Genomic DNA, 18,536 nt, shown 5'->3' with positions numbered 1-18,536 from the left:
GGTCTCAGCCACTATAAAACAATGACTATAGTTTACCAGGTCAGAGCTGGTGCAACTTGATCATAGAAGTAACGGCTTTCCATTATGCATCTGAACTACTGAACGCAGGTCAGTCCTGAGGGACTGGGCAGCTCAGGACGACTTAAACGTGATTCTTGGCCTGAAATCTGCCCCTCCAGGGGCAAATTTCTTTCAGGGCCACAGACTTGCAAAACACACACAAAACTGCCAGGGTGGCTTTTTGGAAGTTGACAAGGAAATAAGCATCTATGTAGCAATGAACTCCAAACCAAACCTAAATGTAAACAGCAGGCACACTCAACTGGTCAGTGTCAGGTTGGGATACTTGTGCTGAAAGTTGTGCTGCTAAAACCAAAGCATGAATTCTCTCCGCCTTTTGTTTTAGTTCCCACAAAGAAAAGCCAATTACTGACCTGACACTCATCCATCCCCAGGGCAAAACTCAGCAAAGCCCACAAGATCCAGCCAGGGCAGCCCCCAGGATCTGGCTGCAGCTCATGCTGTTGTCCCTGTGAGTGTCCTGGAGATGAGCAGCACAGAAGCCCTGTGTTCAAGTCTTAGAGAACACCCACAAAATCCACATGTGCCTCTTATGTGGCAAGCAAACGCTGGGTCTTGGAAGTACACAAGACAAAAGGAAATGCTGTAAGCTTTCCCCTGAAGATGGAAACATGGCCGAGTCCCTGCTTACCTAAATACTGGAAAATGGACAGTCGGTAGCTGGCCCAGCTACAGAGAAATGCAACTACACCCTGTGACTCAGGGAAAAGACTGAACAAGCAGGCTGGCAAAGGCACTGAACGGCAAAATGACCAGGGAGATGAGGACAAACTCTGTATCAGACTACCCAGCTACAGACCAGCCACCACCACACGAGCTGTACCTCCTGGGAAAGTCATTTCACATCTCTGGGCATCAGCGTCATTGGGAATAGCGGTGATTACCCCTCACCTCCTCCTGCAACTGTTACCTAGATGGAGTAGGGGACACTGCAGGTGGACTGCCTGAAACATCGGCACAGGCTAAGCCCTCAATATGTTAGTTGAGAATAATATTATTCTTCATGGTCACCGTGTCATTCTGGAGGGTCTTAGATGGTGTCTCCTTCTCACTGCCCTTAGGACAAAGCCATCCTGTCACACTCTGTCCCCTGCCTCACTACATCCCTCATCCTTCCACCTCCTGGCTCTCACAAACACACAGATTTCTCATATGTACCTCAGCCCTCAGCCCTCACCCCACACTCCCCCATCAGGATTTTTGCTCCCTTGCTTTGGAGCAATTTATATTCCCTGCATGCCCAGCAACCTGGCCAACTCCTCCTGCCCCTTTAGTTAGGTCTCAGCTAAAACATCACTTATTCTAGGTCTTCTGTGACCGCCAAGCACTGTGGCTGCCCCCCTCCATGCCCTCAACATGACCTTGGTAACAATATATTTGAAAAGGTGCTTTGACATGAGTTTCTTCCCCAGATTGTGAGCTTCATGAGGAAGGAAGACATGGTGTTTGTCCCCAGCGTTCAGCATAGTGACTCCTACCTGACATGTCCTCAGTGTGTAGAACCAGGACCAAGTCACCTACTGTCCCCTTCCTGTAACTCCATGCCACTGTGTCAGCCTGGAAGACCTCTCTCACCTTTACTCACCCAAAGCAGTTCTTTTCATCATTCAAAAGTCTGCAAAAGCATGACCTCCAGGGGGTCTCCAGATTTAAAAGACCAGCCTGGTACCCATTTCTCAGGACTATCACATCAAACTGTAATTGCTGTTTACTTACCGCTCCCAAGATGGAAAGATGTTCATAGGTCTAAAGCTATAGGAGTGACCAAAACTGCTCTTTCCATCATTTAGAAGGGAGGGACCCCAGCAAGCCCCCCAGGTCCACTGCCAGTTAAAGTCCAATGTCAGATCCAGGCAGGCTGAAGCCACCTAGGATTTACAGTTTGATACCTTTATTCACCAAATTATCCTCTGTTGGTTTAGTTCACTTTTAAAATTTTTACAGTTAAAATGTTTTAATAAAGTATCTTTCTCATGTTAACAAGACTGCCTAGAACCAAATATACACATACCTCATTTACGAATATTCTACTTCATAATCTTTTCAAACTCCAGACATGTATTACTCAGTAATAAATTATCATCAAGACAATTTTTAATTTAAAATCTACGAAGTGCTATACTTGGGTTGAGTAGGATTTCTCCTGACTGCACCTTTAGTGTTTGGGAAAGAAAATGGGGAAAACACAGAAATTATCCTTCTCAAGGGCAGTGAGCACAGGACTTAAACACCTACTTCGACCCACAGCACGGGAGTCCTGAGGAAATGGATTAAAAAGCTCAGCGTGTCGCTGCAGTTTTACCCACTCTCTTACTGAGTGCCTACTACCTGCCACACAGGTGAAGTGACAGACAGACTGGTCTCCACCACCTGGAGGCATCAGGCAGGAGGGAAGGACGGACCAGTGGCCAGCATGGCACACTGAACACAACCTTCCTCTTCTTTGTCTCCAAACCACGCAGGGTCAGGAGTAAACCAGGGACAAAGACATGGATGCATGAGGTAAAAAGAGGGTGGGAAAGGAGTCGACAGTCAACACAGCCACGACGTCTGGAGCGGAAAGTAAACAAGAGTGATAACCGAGCGCGTAGTGAGAAGAACACGAGAAGTACAGGAAGGCAGAGGGGACGCCTCTCAAAACCCTGTGTCCCTGCTACGCTGCAGACCAGAGAAGTATAGGGACGGAAGGCTCCAGGAGAAGGCGGGGCTGCGGGCAGGTGTGAGAACGGGAGGGTTGCATGAAAATCCGCACGATGAACAGTTAGCACTTCAGCTCTTACTGTCCACCCTGAAGGGGCAAGGACAGAGGACCCCCAATCCACCGTAAGAGAAAGGGGGGGTGTTCTCTGGAGAAATTAAAGCATTGGGGGTACCAGCACTGAAGGGAGCAGGGGTGAGGGGCCACACTGAGAACACGGGAGCTGACACCATTCAGCATCTTGAATGGGCATCCCCTGTCCCCGTCTCCCCATTTTCACCACCTCCCTTGCTCAGTCCCCAGAGCACTGGCAGTCAGGCTTCTGTTCCCTGTCCCACCCCCACAGGCGATGCCAGCATGCAGGCCCCCAAGGAGGTGGATCCTCATCTGATGAACTACAGCGACTCCCATGAAGTGGTCACACCTCACCCCTGCCATTCCGCTTTAGTCCTTTCCTGTCAAATAGGAACAGGAACCTAAGGGCCCCTTAGATATTTAAAGCCTCCAACATCTAACAGAGCACAAAACACACAGAAATAAGGAACTCGGGGTAAACATAAGAAAACCTTAAACTACCTTCTCTTTTGTCATCAAGGAGGAAAAATACTGAGAACAAATAGAAGTGCCTTCTAAGAGGAAAAATCAAAAATGAGAAAAAAAAGGTTTTAGAACTAAAAGTGAGACCATAAATTTTAAACCAACAGGATGACTAAAAGATAGAAGGATCTTTATGAAAAAAGAATGGAAAACAAAGATGAAAATAGGAACAAAAGCTGAACACATCATATAGTATGATCTATTTTTATAAATACGTAACATTAGTCATTACAGTCTGAAAGATATGTAACTAATGACCAATGGTTTTCTCTGTATAGTACGTTAAGTGACTTGTATGTATGAATCTGCATTGCCTCATTTTTCTGAAATTAATATAGACTACTTATCTAAGAAATAACTAATTTTTTAAGCTAAGAAAATCTAGGAAGTTCAATGTTTGATCAACAAGATTTCTAGAATGAAAAGAAAATGGAGAGGAGAAAATTATTTTCAAAAATATTTTAAGAAAATTGTCCAGAACTGAAAGACCTGTTTCTAGCTGAGAAGGTTTATGAAACCCAGAATCAATGAAAAAAAAGAACAATAGAGGTCTATCAATTTGAAATATCAAAATATAAAGGATAAAGGGAAAATCCTGGAAGCTTCTAGGGAAAAAAAACAGGACATCTATAAGAGACCAGGTGTTGGCAGGTGAAAGCCTTCCACCTGCCCAAAGGCAACACTGGAAACAAGCAAGAAAATAAAGAAACAATGCTACAAATTTCCAAGGGCAACTACTCCCAGCCCAGGATTCTAAATCAAGCCAAACTTGCAATCCACACCAAGGGTGGGATAAAGATATTTTCTGCGTGCAAGTTCTCAAAACATGTATTTCCTCTGTACTCTCTCCAAGCTAGACAATATGCTCTCCCAATACAGAGGAGTATGCCAAGAAAGTATGTTTCTCTTCAGGAACAGAAGAGAAACAAACTGAAATCAAGAACTCAGAACAAACTTAAGAAAACCCTGACCTACCATGAATATTCTCAAGGAGAAGAAACCCCATTCAGGTGCTGACCCCATTCAGGTGCTGACCTCTGAGTCCAGTAACAGAGGTTCCAGCTCAGGAGAGAAGGAAAGGGATGATGACACAGATGTCCTAAGTGGACAGCAAACCCAGCAGACCATCAGACAGAGACCAAAACAGGAGGACAAAGGCTCTGAAAAAGATGAAGATTGAGAGCAATGGTTCCAAAGGAAATAAAAAGAAAGAACCCGAGACCTGACACCAGAAAAGATAACTAGCTCGTGACAGCAGAAATTGCTAAAGTTCATAGTAGCTGTTACTTTAACCTATTCAAGAAATAACATGTCTGGCTGACCTGTTATTTATCAACGTAGAAAAACCAGAAAGCTCACATTGCTCGTACAGGTGATGTATTGCAACTGTTTGCCTTCACATGTATTGAACAGAGAGGCCACTCTGCTGAGCAGCAAAAGAATTTGCATCACTCAAATTCAGCTCAAGCTCAGGCATAAAGAAACTGCTCTCAGTGAGAGGGAGGCTGGCAGTGGGCAACCTCACTGCTCTCAAACTGCCCTGCTCTCCTGCTCTCCTCTCCAGACTCTAGCTCTTCCAACTCAGGCCACTGGCACATAAAACATGCTTGATCTGAGGATGGCAGGGCTTAGAGCTCCCTTAGTGACAGTTACAACTTTCCTTACCAAGAAATCATGTTCAAGAGACAAAACCCTCCCTCACACGTGTAGGTGCCAAGGACAACCTGCCCCACTGGCTGCCGACCCAGGTGTGGCACCACAGCCTGGCCACATATCAGAAGGAAAATAAACTGAAATTCAAACTGGGTGTTCTAAGTCCATTTTAATCCTACACCTCTGTTTCTTTAACAGGAAAAAGAAAAAGTTAAAAAGATAATTTTTTTCTAAAGCTAAGTGGAAAAGCAAAGTAAACTTGCATAGGAAAGGAAATGTAAACATTGTGCTCTGCTTAGCTGGTATATGAATGAGAGTTACATAGTAATAAGGATTTAACCAAAACCAATGGTGCAATTATAGAGCATAGGGATGGGAAGAACTTATCTGAATTGGTGAGCAAGGAGAAAATTTGCTAAATCAAGAAAGGCATTTTAAGAATATTATTTAGAAAAGTCTATATGGACCTAACAGAGTAACATAAACAATAGTTGGAATTAGCAGATCTAGATAGGGTAGCTGGGATGACCTTGAAGAGGAGGTGACAGTAGGGCCTAATGACAGAGAAGAGCAGGGAACATGGAGACAGAAGGTGCAGGCCCCGGGTGAGGAGCTGCACGCGGAGCACCAGCTTTGAGAAGTGACTAAGGAGGCCTGAGCCCTGCTGACACACTCTTGGGCTCCTTCCTGGAAGGTGCCACACCCCCAGCCCACCCCACAACCAGTGTGGCAGGGGTGCCCCTTCGGGACACACTGTTACCTCTCCAAACTCTGGATCCACGCAGGCTGGCATCCTACGCCACACACATTCCCCACGTGTAGCAGATTCTACCACAAAGCACGGGAGTGATCAGCGAAGACTCAGCAATAGCCTACATGACATCTTACCTGTACAGAGAGCACCAAGCTCCAGGTCAAAAGGGCAGACACAGACGGGAACTGAAATATGATGAACTGGGCCACTTGACAACTCAGCAAAGTGCACACTCTGTCTTGGCAATTAATGCCTAAAAAGGAAAACAAGGGCCACGGCATAGAGGCCTCTGCAAGGATGAAGCTATGCACCCCTCCAATTTTACTTGGAGAAATAAATTAACTCTTTTTCCCAGGCAGAAAGAGAAAGAAGTGATGGGGAGACCACTGACATTTTAATTTGAGAAGTAAATTAACTTTGTCCTCTAGAAGCAGAGGGGAGAAGTTATACAGGATTATGCTCTAATCGTATACTGCAACCTCCAGCTGCACTACAGTCTAGTTTATTGGGGAAAACACAGAAAACTGGTTGGAATCCCTACTCTGCCACACAAGGTTAACCAGGGCCTAGTTACTCAAATGCCTTGAATCTCAACATAACCCTCTGCCACATGGGGCGATGGGGTGAGACTTAAATAAGATATCTCTGCCAAGTACTAAGCTAAGTGGGAGCCCAGCAAACTGTCACTGCCATTACCAACAACCACTGCAGCGATCAGAGACGAAATTACACCAGGCTACTAAAGGAACGCACCAACCTGTCAAAATAAAAACATGTGGAAGGGCCTGAGCCTCACCCAACACATTTTCACTGAGGTGTTGCTGTCTTTATCCTTGAGACAAAAATCTTTCCCAATAAACTGAACCCGGCAGAGAACAGAGCACAGCCCTACATCTTCGGGCTGGATCTTAAGAACTGTGAGCTTCTAAGAGCACATCTGTGCTGACGTGTGGACCTCGCGAATTCAGGTTATCATTAGCAAATGAGGAATTTCCCCTAAGATATTTTACTGTTAAGCTTATATAGTATGGAGTGGCCACAATACTCAGTTTAGTACTAGTCTATTAAAAAGTGGGACTTGAAAAAAATTTTTGGTTTGTGAGGACAAAGGAGAAGATACCAGAATCTGATACAAAACGTGCTCACAGAAGAAACGGGCAAACAAAAAGCAGTGTCATTCCAGTGTTCCTCCCCATCACTTGTGCTTTGCTGATGTCCTTCCCCATCAGCACGACAGTCAGTCTCTGTGGGGAACCTGTCCTGCTTCATCCTCCCCGACTGTGGTAGATGAGCATCTGCCTCCTTCAGAGAGAATTCAACACCACTGGGCCAGCGCCTAACTCCTCACCGTCTCTGCGATGGGCACATCCATCCTTCAGGGATCAGAGAAAAAGGTGTACTTCCCAGCCCACTCCCCACTTCCTCAGAGCCTTGTGCCATCATACCCTCCAGGTTATCCACCATCCCTTTCCACTGCCCCTTCCCCACAAATTCCAGTGTCTTCTGGAGTATCCACCCAAACTGAGAATAACACGGCAAGGATATTAGAGAAAGACTGTAAATACAGCTCTGAAAGTTGACCACCCAAGGGACTATAACAAACTGGTCAATATACAGAGGTGGTCAACAGAAGGAACTAGGCCTACTGTGCTGATACGTACATGTGGTGCATGTCAGGTCCATGAAAATGAGGGCAACTTAAGGAGGTGGTCAGTGTAGGGAGGTGGTCAACTACAGAGGTCTGCAGATACACAACTGAAATGCAGCTTCTGACATTCAAAACAGGGTATGTCATTGAAGGTGAAAGGCAGGCATTAGAGAGAGGGTGTCTTAGTCTGTTTGGGTTGCTATAACAAAAACACAATAAACTGGGTGGCTTTTAAAGTAACAGAAACATATTTCTTACAATTCTGGGGGTTGTGAAGCCCATGATCAGGGCACCAGCAGGCTTAGCATCTGGTGAGGACTCACTGTCTGCTTCACAGATGGCATCTTCTAGCTGTGTCCCCGCATGGTGGAAAGAGTGAATAAGCTTCCTGTGGGCTGTTTTATGAGGGTGCCCATCCCATTTATAAGGCCTCCTCCGTCATGCCCTAATCACCTTCTAACACTCCACCTCTTTTTTTTTTTATTAAGTCTTTTGTACATAGATCATAAATACATTTATGCCAATTTCAGTGTGTTGATTATTTGTACAAATTGGAGTGCTTACATCATACTAATCAGCATAGTTTTCACCTCATTTACCCAATTATAGCATTAGGACATTTGTGTTCTACACATGATAGATCCAAATTATGCTTGCAATGTGCTCCATAGTTGTGGTCTCCCTACTATCCCCTACCATCCCTCCCACCCCCTACTCCACCTCTTAATACTCTTGCTGGGTGACGAGACTTCAACATATCTATTTTGGGTGGATACAGATATTAAGACCACGGCAGAAAGAAAAGATTTCCTAAACTACCTGTTGGCCAAGTCAAGAGCTATCCTGAGAACCAAATCACAGAGGGGTTCAGCAATAGAGAGGAGGGAGCCCGGTCCTGCACTAAGCCATCGTCCCGCAGCATGGTACCAAGGAGGAAGGGAGAGCCAATCTTTCCCTTGTAGTGCAATTTGACACCACCTGGCTCCTGTGGAACCGGCCTCAACTAAGGCCAGGAAGGAACAATTGCAAGTCAGTGCTAGGAAACTTTAACAGTCACTGCAGGTGGCTTCTGTGGAACAACCTTGGGCTGGGACTCCCCCACGCTGTCAGCTATGTCTCCAACCCTTTAGTGATGCAGGTGGATAATTTGCTTGATAAGCTACAGGTACATCCAATTCAACATCCTCAAACATAGCACATCACCCTCCACTCCCATGAGCCCCGCCTGCGGCAACCTCAGTGGCCCTCTCACTGGTAGAGGACGGTGCCAGCTGCTCCTCATCTATCCAGCCACTCATCTGCCCACTGCCTCTTTCTTCCCCCACCCACCCAATCATTCAGTCCTTCCATTTTACCTCCAGAGTCACCCAGAACCCTTCTCCTGGTCCCCATCCCCACTGTCACCACCTCAGTGCAATCTTCCCATGTCACCGTGTGGTCCTGCAATGGCATCCTCACTGATCCCTGGCCCTGGGATTTTGCTCCCCTAACTCATCCAGAGAGCCCAACAGGAAGTGACAAGCAGAATCTGGCACAGTCATGGCCTGAAATTCTGAGCTGAACTAATGCTACCTCCCCCAGCTTACCCAGCCCAGCCACAATAGCCTCCTTGCTATTCTGAAAACACCCCAAGCCTACTCCCACCCCCAGGGCCTTTGCAAGTGCCATTTCCTCTGCCTGGGATGCTCCACATCAGAGTTATCTGCTTGTATTATTCCCTCACTTGCTTTTCAGCTGTCTTCTTGAGGTCATTTCATGTAAAGCCCAGCAAAGCAGCACCTCGTGGCCACTTTCTGTCCCTTGACCTTACTTTACTACTAATATACAACTTTCATGAAAATAGGGACCTTAACTGTCCACTATCTCTTAACTATCCCTAGCACCTAAGAACAATGTCAGCATATAGTAGACTGAATAAATACTTGTTGCGTTTGTTTAATGGAGGTCTTGAAAGAAAGGGGGGGAATAGAACGGTATTTATATTTGGGTAATAAATGGAGACTACTTACTGATACAATCCAAATTCCTTAGCATAGTCCCATAGTAAACTCTTCAAAATTGGCCTAAAGCTTTATCTTTCCCACCTCCCATCTGCACGTTTCCCACCTCAACTTCCCCTCTACTCTGTCTTAACCTAGTCCCATCCATGACAGGGAAATATTCTCCAGTTCAGCTCAGTTCACCAAAACTTTCTGAACATCTACAACATTTCAGATCCTGTGCTGATCTAGGCACTCAAGATTAATTCTCCACTCCCTCAGGGTGAACCAGGTAAGTCTCCCCATCGAGACAACATTTAGCCCTCATCCCACATTTTCCCCTTGGTTTGACCTACGGGGAAAGCTTTTAACATTAACCTCACTCTTAAAATTATACCTCTTCTTTCAGACAATAAATCACACAGAGCTTTCATCAACTTTTCCAAAACCCCTATCTTGCCCGGCGCAGTGTCTCAGGCCTATAATCCTAGCACTCTGGGAGACAAAGGTGGGTGGATTGCTTGAGCTCAGGAATTGGAGATCAGTCTGACAAGAGTGAGACCCCCCATCTCTACTAAAAATAGAAAAACTAGCCAAGTATCATGGCAATGCCTGTGGTCCCAATTACTCAAGAGGATCTCTTGAGCCCAAGAGTTTGAGGTTGCTGTGAGCTATGAAGATGCCACAGCACTCTACCCAGGGTGACAGAATGAGACTCTGTCTTAAACAAAAAAACCTAATTTCCACTTTTTCCTAACCTGAAAAGCCCTAGAGACCATTAGCATGTAATTTAGAACTTTCATGTACCATCATGAACATTTCAATGAACCAGCCAAGTCCCCTAGAGGGTAGGCTCTCAGTGGCAAGTTCAGATACTGGGCTTTTGGTGTATTCCCTCGACCCGGCACCGTGTTGGGCATGGAACAGACACTTATCCCCTGCTGCTTACTCTCCAAATGGAGCAGAGATACGGCAAGGAACTTGGACTAGACTGTTTAACAGACTAAAAAGATCCCTGTTAACACAGAAGCAAACTTCTCCTAATATAATTTGTTTCACTTATGCTGGAATAATTAAGCTTAATTCTGTAATAATGAAAAATGTGGCCAGGCACAGTGGATCATGCCTATAATCCCAAGTCTTTGGGAGGTCCACTAGCCACATGTCATATGCTCACCAGCCACAAGAAGCTGCTTGGGACACTGTGGCAGGAAAAATGGCAGACATACCAGACAAAGGCAAAGTAGAATATTTCCATCACTGCACACATTGTAGTGAGCAGTCCAAAGTCACTTTCTGTTGTTCAATTAACTTCTACGGGCCTCGTTTCCTCTTGTGAAAATGGGAACTATATATATATATATATATATATATAGTGGGTGTATACGACTATGCAGTTACAGTTTGACGAAAGTCCACCAATGAGCAACCACAGCGGCTGTCAAAGGGAGTTACTATCAACTGAAATGAAATTCTATCTCAGACTATGTGACGAGAAGGCTGCTGCCCGTGGGGAGGGGAGAAAGTCCACACCGGTCAGACCATCTCCAGAATGCTACACTCAGGGAAGAATCCACATCAACTGAAGCAGGACCAGAAGAGCCTTCAAACCACACAGGAAGACAGCGGGTGGACAGAACCCAGGATTTCTCAGCCAGGGAAGGAACAGAAGATTCAGCAGAAATCAAGAACAGAATGAATCATGTAACACACAATGGACTGTCCTGGGCAGGGACCTGGATCCGGGGCAGTTGCAGGGATAACCAAGAGATGGTCTTAACTCAATGTAAGGAGAACGCGGACTAGCTAGTGTTGTCCAACAATGGAAATGCTGCCATGTGGAGGAGAGAGGTCTCAAGTCCAGAAAGTGCTCAGACACAGTGGCTCTCAACCATGAACGTGTGTATCACCCTGATGTCATGACCCCACTTCCAGAGATTCTATTCAGTAGGCGTGGGAGAGGACCATGAATGTGGGCCTCTGAGAAAGCTCCTAGGTGATACTGGTGACAAGTGTCCAGGACCACACTTTGAGGGACACAGCTCTAATGCAAGCTGGCAGAGAAGGGGCACATGACACCAGTTTGGAAGTTGGAACCTACAAACTTCCAACACCACTCTACAGATAGTGCTCCAGATGCTGCTGGGGCCCAGCCTGAGATGCCCAGAAAGTCAGAGTGCCTCAGGTCTCCTGCTAGGTGTGCCCTGTGCAGTCACCTGGAGCAAACCACTTTCTTACAGTGTTACTACTTATACAAACAGAAAGTGATGTCATGGCCTTATAATGGCAGATACACTGTGGGATAAGGCCTATGCAGAGAGGTTTCTAAACGTCGCGGTCTCCCACTGTGGGTTCAAAACCAAATCACATCACAGTGGCTTTCTAGGCTGCAGGGGTAGATGTCCCAACAGAGCAGCTGTTTTCTACGCCATTACATTTCAGTATTATGACCAGCAAGAAGACTTAAAATATAGGCGTTCTGCTCCATTAACTAACTTGCCTATCCCAGGCAACCAACATGTAGCCAGACAAAACATGCGTCAGAGCTACTGCTTCCATCACCAACAGACACTTCATACAAACACTGGTACTTGAATTTTTCCAATAACTTTATCCGTAATAATCAAACACGGAAACCACCCACCTGAACATCAGGTAGCCAATGAATAAACAAATTCTGGTATATCTCTGAAATGGCAATAAAAAGAAACAAATACCTGATATGCACAGCAAGGATGAAAGGTCTCAAAAAGGTCTGGTGAATAAACAAAGCCAGACGCAAAAGACTTCATACTACATGATATTATTTATATGAAACCTTAGGGAAGACAAATCTACTCCACAGAGATAGAAAAAGATCAGTCCCAAGGAGCAGATACTGATTGGAAAGAAATGCTAAGAAACCTCCTGGGGTGATGGAATATTCTAGATCCTGACTGCCATTGTAGTTACACAGGTATATTCACTAGAAAGTACGCTTACAGTATAGGCATTTTATTGAGAGTAAACCACAGAAAGCTGATTCTTTAAAAACAAAAATAAACCCGACATTTTCTATTTCATTGGGTTCATTCTATTTCCGGATGTGCTTACAACTGTAACGTCAGTTGCCTCTGACAGGAAACTGGGTAGTCAGGGACAGGCACGAGAAAGAGATTTTCAAAATATTTACCCTTTGTCCTTTTAAATGTTGAAGTGTAAGGCTGTGTTTTGTTTTGTTTTTTAATAAATAAAATTTTAAATTAAGGGAAAAAATTCTAAAACAAATTCCTCATTGGTAAAATGAATGAGATAATATAATCTGTGGCCCTCAGAGCCGCAAAACTATTGAACTGTCACCCAATCTATTTCAATTGTGGAAATCCTACTTTGTGAGGCAGGTACTATAAGTGGTCTGCATTTAATCAAGCTCCTCTGAGGTCTTGGGGACTATCCCTTTGTTAGCATTTTTTCATAAGATACAGAAGAGGAACAGATAGGAATGTGTGTGTGTGTGTGTGTATCCAAGTCAAGAATGTCTTTTATTTTCTTTATAGTTATTCTCTCTCACTCTCTTTTTTTCTTTTTTTTTGGGGGGGTGGGAGGCATAGTCTTGCTCTGTCATCCTGGGTAGACTGTAATGACATCATCATAGCTCATGTAATCTCCAAATCCTGGGATCAAATGATTCTGCTGCTCCAGCCTCCTCAGTAGCTATGACTACACCCATAAGCTACCACAGCCAGCTAATTTTTCCTATTTTTTGTAGAGACAGGGTCTCACTCTTGCTCAGCCTGGTCTCCAACTCCTGGGCTCAAGCGATTCCCTGCTCCTAGCCCCCTAGAGTACTAGGGTTATAGGCATGAGCCACCTCTCCCAGCCTTTCATTGTAGTTTTATCTCCTATGTGTACACCCTTCATCAATACTCTTTAGTTTTACACATTTTAAAGTGTTTTTTAATCATTCTGGATATATTATTTTGTGCTTCTTTTGCCCGAAATTACATTTATAAAATTCATGTTGTTGCCAAAGCTACAGTTTATTTTCACTCTTATACAGTATCCACCCCATGGTAGGATTAAACAAACTGCTATTTACTTATCCATTAAAATATGTATGGACACTACCATAAGGCATTTTCTGGTCCCTGTTGCCCACATAAAACACAGATTCAAACATGTAGCACAGCATTCAAGGCTACTACAATCCCCCAAAGTGTCTCTAAACCAACTAGCCAACCCCACTGTGTTCCTCACCCAACTTTTGCCACCACTGCATCTGTTTATGGCACTGCGGTTGAAATATTAAGCATACCTTTAAGATGCTATTTGGTTCATTTTATTCTTTTGGGCCATAAGGCTCTTCATTTACCCAAATTATTCCTGTGCATCAAATTCTACTTTTAGTGTGATCTCCCTACGAGGCTCTCCACAGCCTTTTCCATCCACACTGCCACTGTCCCCCAAAGCCGTATCAAAACCATATCAAGTGACTCTCCCAGCACACTTGCTTCATGCTACCTTGAGTTATGCCCATTTGTGATGAGCCGACTCAGTTTTTTCCTTTTAGTGCACAGCAGTAAAATCTTACAGATAATGGACAATAAATGATGAAACGGTTGAGTCAAACTCAAAATCCTAAGTGTTACAGCTAGTAACAGGTGCTAAATTGTTCAAAAATATATGTTTAAAAAGCTTATTTCCACAAAAATGAAATTACACCAATTAAAATGAAAATAGCAATATTATTGCTTAAGATAGATTTGGGTTCTATTTTTAATACTGATTTTTTTTGTTACCATTTTTCTAACAGAAAATACAGTACTTTCGAGTTTCTGGGACAGAAAATGTTCATGCATCACATAATTTAAAAGGGCACGGTGGCTCATGCCTGTAATCCTAGCACTCTGGGAGGGCGGGTGGATCACTTGAAGTCAGGAGTTTAAGACCAGCCTGAGCAAGAGCAAAATCTCATCTCTAAAAATAGCTGGGTGTTGTGGGAGGCACCTGTAGCCCCAGCTACTTGGGAGGCTGAGGCAAGAGGATCGCTTGAACCCAAGAGTTTAAGGTTGCTGTGAGCTATGATGCCAGGGTTCTCTACCCAGGGTGATGAAGTGAGACTCTATCTCAAAATAATAATAATAATTTCAGAAGCAATACAGTGTTTAAAAAAAATTTAACATCCTTGAAGAGCATTTTAACCCCAAAGTAACAAATAAAAGAGGGAAATCTCCAAAATTTTAATGAAATTAATAAATGAGCCATTTCCAATGGATTATAACACAAAGCAGCAACAGATATTTCAGAATGTAAAGAGCAGGACTACTATCTTTCTCAAAGAAAATACATGAATGGAATGAAGACACTACAAACATGCTAAGTCATATAAGGAGAAGAACAGACCTAGGTGGGATGTCTGGCCACTGGTCAGTTCTCCATCACATTTATTAAAAAAAAAAAAAAAAAATGGGCAGAAAACGCATTCTTGAGTAATACCAAATATGGTTTTCAATTCTTTTATGTAAAACATTATTTTCAATAGGTATTATTAAAGAATATACAAAAAACATTTGTAACTCACAGAAATCAGGCAAAAGTCCCTAATATAAAAAGAGTTCCTATAAACCAATAAAAGATCCATAGCCCAATTAAAAAATTAGACAGCTTATTTACAAACAATGCAGAGAAAAGATAACTCCAGTGGCTCTTGAACATGAGGAAAAGTGCCCAATTTCAGAGAAATGCAAATTAAAGCCATATTGGGACACTTTTTCATCTGTTAGATTTACAAAATGAAAAAAATTAATAAAATACTCTTGGGGAGGGTGTAGTGAAACAGGCATTTAAACATTTTACTGGTGGGAGTACAAATTGGTAGAACTCTAAGGAAGTACATGCAATATGGTGATGCCCATCCAAATTACAAATGCACATCCCCTCTGACCCAGCAATTCCATTTCTGGGAGTTTATCCTACAAAAATACTTGCATATATGAAAAATGATGCATGTACAGGGCCAATAACATTAAAATAGCAAAACCTTGGAAACAACATCAGTGCCTCAGTAGAAGGCAGGTTAGGCAATCTGAAACATCTGTACAATAGAATTCTATGCAGCTGAAAAAGAACAAGGACGTGATCCTGACAATATACTAGGAAGAGAGGGCTAGCCCATATGATACTCCACAGTTTGCATAGGCTATTAGGTATGTGCTAAAGTAGGCCCTATCAGAGAAGGTACACAGGGAACTAGTAACATTGGTTGCCTCTTTGCGGAAACTGGGTGGCCAAAGACCAGCAAGAAGAAAGAGATTTTGAAAATGTTTACCCTTTTGTTCTTTAAACTTTTTTTTTGCAGTTTTTGGCCAGGGCTGGGTTTGAACCTGCCACCTCTGGCATATGGGGCCAGTGCCCTACCCCTTTGAGCCACAGGTGCCACCAAATGTTTTGTTTTGTTTTTTTGCAGTTTTTGGCCGGGGCTGGGTTTGAACCGGCCACCTCCAGCATATGGGACTGGCGCCCTACTCTGTTGAGCCACAGGCACCACCCTAAACTTTTTTTTTTTTTTTTTTGAGACAGAGTCCCATTTTGTCACCCTTAGTAGAGTGCTCTGGCGTCATAGCTCACAGCAACCTCAATCTCTTGGGCTCAAGAGATCTCCTTGCCTCAGCCTCCCACGTAGCTGAGACTACATGCACCCACCACAACACCCAGCTATTTTTAGAGATGGGGTCTTGCTCTTGCTCAGGCTGGTCTGGAACCCGTGAGCTTAGGCAATCCACCCACCTCGGCCTCTCACAGTGCTAGGATTACAAGTGTGAGCCACCATGCCCAGCCTTATACCATGAGACTGTATAAGTTATTTTAACAAATAAATAAAAATTTAAATTAAAAAGTAAAATTTTAAAAACATGTCACTCATTGAAAAAACAAGTGAGACACAGCTGTAAGACTATTGGACAGTTGCTCAGTCTAGCATAATATAATGTGTTCTCCTCATTTAAGTGCTCACATAACTTCCTAACAAGACAGAGACTATGGAATAATTTCTAGATACGCAGGTAGCTAAGAGACCCAAAGTAAAGTTAATTCATAATCTGAGACCTCAACAAGAAACAATTTGTTAAAAATCAGGACTGGCACAGATCTGCAGAAAAACCTTCACATTTGCTGAGGTTAACCTAGAATGTGACAGGTTGTATGTGCTTTATGCCTTTATTAATTTCTCAACTTTGAGAGTAAGAAACCCATGTCAGCAAGGTATCTGTTCCTGAAGCTCTGCTTATCTTGCACTATGTGGGTCATATTTGTGATGAGGACACTTAGCAAACAAAGAAGGTTTTCCTCTGTCCTCAATCAGACCGGCAACAGAGGACAGGGCACATCCTTCCACGAAGGAGCCAGACACTCCCCTATTCTCACCTGTGAAGAGTGCTTTTTGGAGACAAACCTGTTGGCCTGGAGCTATTAAGAGAGAATTCTCTTGTGTTTTTCCTGTACTTCGCCTAAAAATACAACTGTTTTCCACAGTGCCCCCCGGGGGGCGGTGTGCAGTGCACAATCCACCTGTTTATTTGCCTCCTGTCTTCTCATCAGGGAGCAGAGACGGTAAACCCAACTCTCCAGGGGAAAGGAAAACAAATCATTCAGCGCCCATCTCAGGTGGCTGGTGAAGTCGGCGCAGTCCCGTGCCCCTAAGCTGGTCTAGATATGCCTGCTGGGAGTGCAAGAACGAATACAAGTTCAAGCTCGTTTGCTCTGGCTTACTTGGGTGAGCAGGTCAAGACCTGCGAGTTTTACAAAGCGCGGGCAGAAGTTTTCACGCACGCTGGGGACACCTGTAGGTACAGGTGCCCCCGGTCAACCGACCACCTCACTTCTGAGGCTGGATACACACACGGAGGGTGTGTTTACACCGACATGCTCCTGGAGTAAAGCTGAAGTGAGCGTCTACCTGTTTCAGACAGGCGGCCGAGAAAGTGGGGCAGGGCTGGCACTTCTTACCCGCTATGTCCAGCATGCACACACACACACACCCCGCGCGCGCGCGCCCACACACACACACACACACACCCCGCGCGCGCGCGCGCACACACACACACACACACACAGGACCCCCGGGGCATACTCCGTGCGCCCTCCAGCGCCCCAAGGTCACCTGACCTCCGGGGCTCCCCCACCCAGCCCAAGGTCTCACCAGAACACCAGGTTGGCACCGATGAAGCCAAACAAGCTGCGCAGCGGCCTCTTCCAGCTCAGGAGCTCGTCAGCGCGGCAGCCCAGCCACAGCCCCGGCTCCCCGAGTAGCCAGGTCACCGCGGCAGCCACCCGGCCCGCGGCCTCCTCCACCTGCGGCCCCGGGCCTGCCGTAGCCGCCGCCTCCTCTCCCTGAGCTTCCTGGTCCTCCTCCTTATCCGGGGAAGCCGCGGGCGGCGGCGGCGGCGCCTGTTCCCGGGCGGCGGGAGCCGCGCATCCTTCCTCGGCGTGCTCCGAGGGCGCCGAGCTCGCCATCTTCAGCTGCGCTTCCAGGCGGGGCAGCGGCGGGGACGCGCGCGGGCGCGCCTGGGTGGCGGCGCCGAGAGGGCGGCGGGTGGCGGCGGTCCCGGCGCGGGGCGCGCACCGCGGGGCGCAGGCCGCTGGGTGCCTTGTGACGTCTGCCCGGCCGCGGAGGGGGCGCCGCCCCGGGAAGTGGGTGCGACCGAGTTCGCGCAGGGGCGGGGCCGGGGCGCGGAGCCGCCGGGCTGCATCCGCGCGCGGTGGGGGAGAGCGGGGCGGTGTCCCCGGGCCCCCTGGATGGCTCCTCCAGGGACACAAGGAAAATGACCCCCTTTTCCCTCGCAACAGCGGGGAGGGCGAAGTGGAAAACTGCTGCTCGGTTACTTTTCTAAAAGGGGGCAGGGTTACCGGCAAAAATAAATTGGACATTTTCCTGTTCTCAAGCCGGGACCACTGCGCGCTCGCCCTACACCCTTCTGAGGGCGTTATACGGGCTTCACTTCCCCGTGGCAGTGGATTTCAGGGACACCCCTCCCCACCCCATGCCCTGGTAGGGACAGCAACACAGCCACAGCAGAGATCTTTGGAGCCCTGAGAATAACGTGCTGAACATGTTGGGTTGAAAAAGGACGAAAACCCATTTGGGGTCAG

The 18,536-nt window shown here is 45.7% G+C and overlaps 1 protein-coding gene across 3 annotated transcripts in view; it reads right to left on the bottom strand.

Moving 5' to 3' along the window:
* RETREG1 (reticulophagy regulator 1) overlaps positions 1–17,999 on the bottom strand; it is a 144,888-nt gene extending 126,889 nt beyond the window's left edge. For 2 of the 3 annotated variants that reach the window (XM_053592873.1, XM_053592882.1), the window contains exon 1: positions 17,587–17,999. In XM_053592873.1, the coding sequence (XP_053448848.1) occupies positions 17,587–17,900 (314 nt within the window). In that variant the 5' untranslated portion in view covers positions 17,901–17,999. Of the gene's footprint in view, positions 1–5,789; positions 5,838–17,586 lie in introns of those variants that run through there. The other variant, XM_053592889.1, reaches the window with a different exon arrangement.
* Positions 18,000–18,536: the final 537 nt, after the last annotated feature.

Source organism: Nycticebus coucang, chromosome 1 (assembly GCF_027406575.1).
Source record: "Nycticebus coucang isolate mNycCou1 chromosome 1, mNycCou1.pri, whole genome shotgun sequence".
In the NCBI taxonomy this organism is placed as follows: domain Eukaryota; kingdom Metazoa; phylum Chordata; class Mammalia; order Primates; family Lorisidae; genus Nycticebus; species Nycticebus coucang.
Note: the sequence above shows the minus strand (reverse complement) of the source record. Positions and strands in the feature narration are given on the sequence as shown.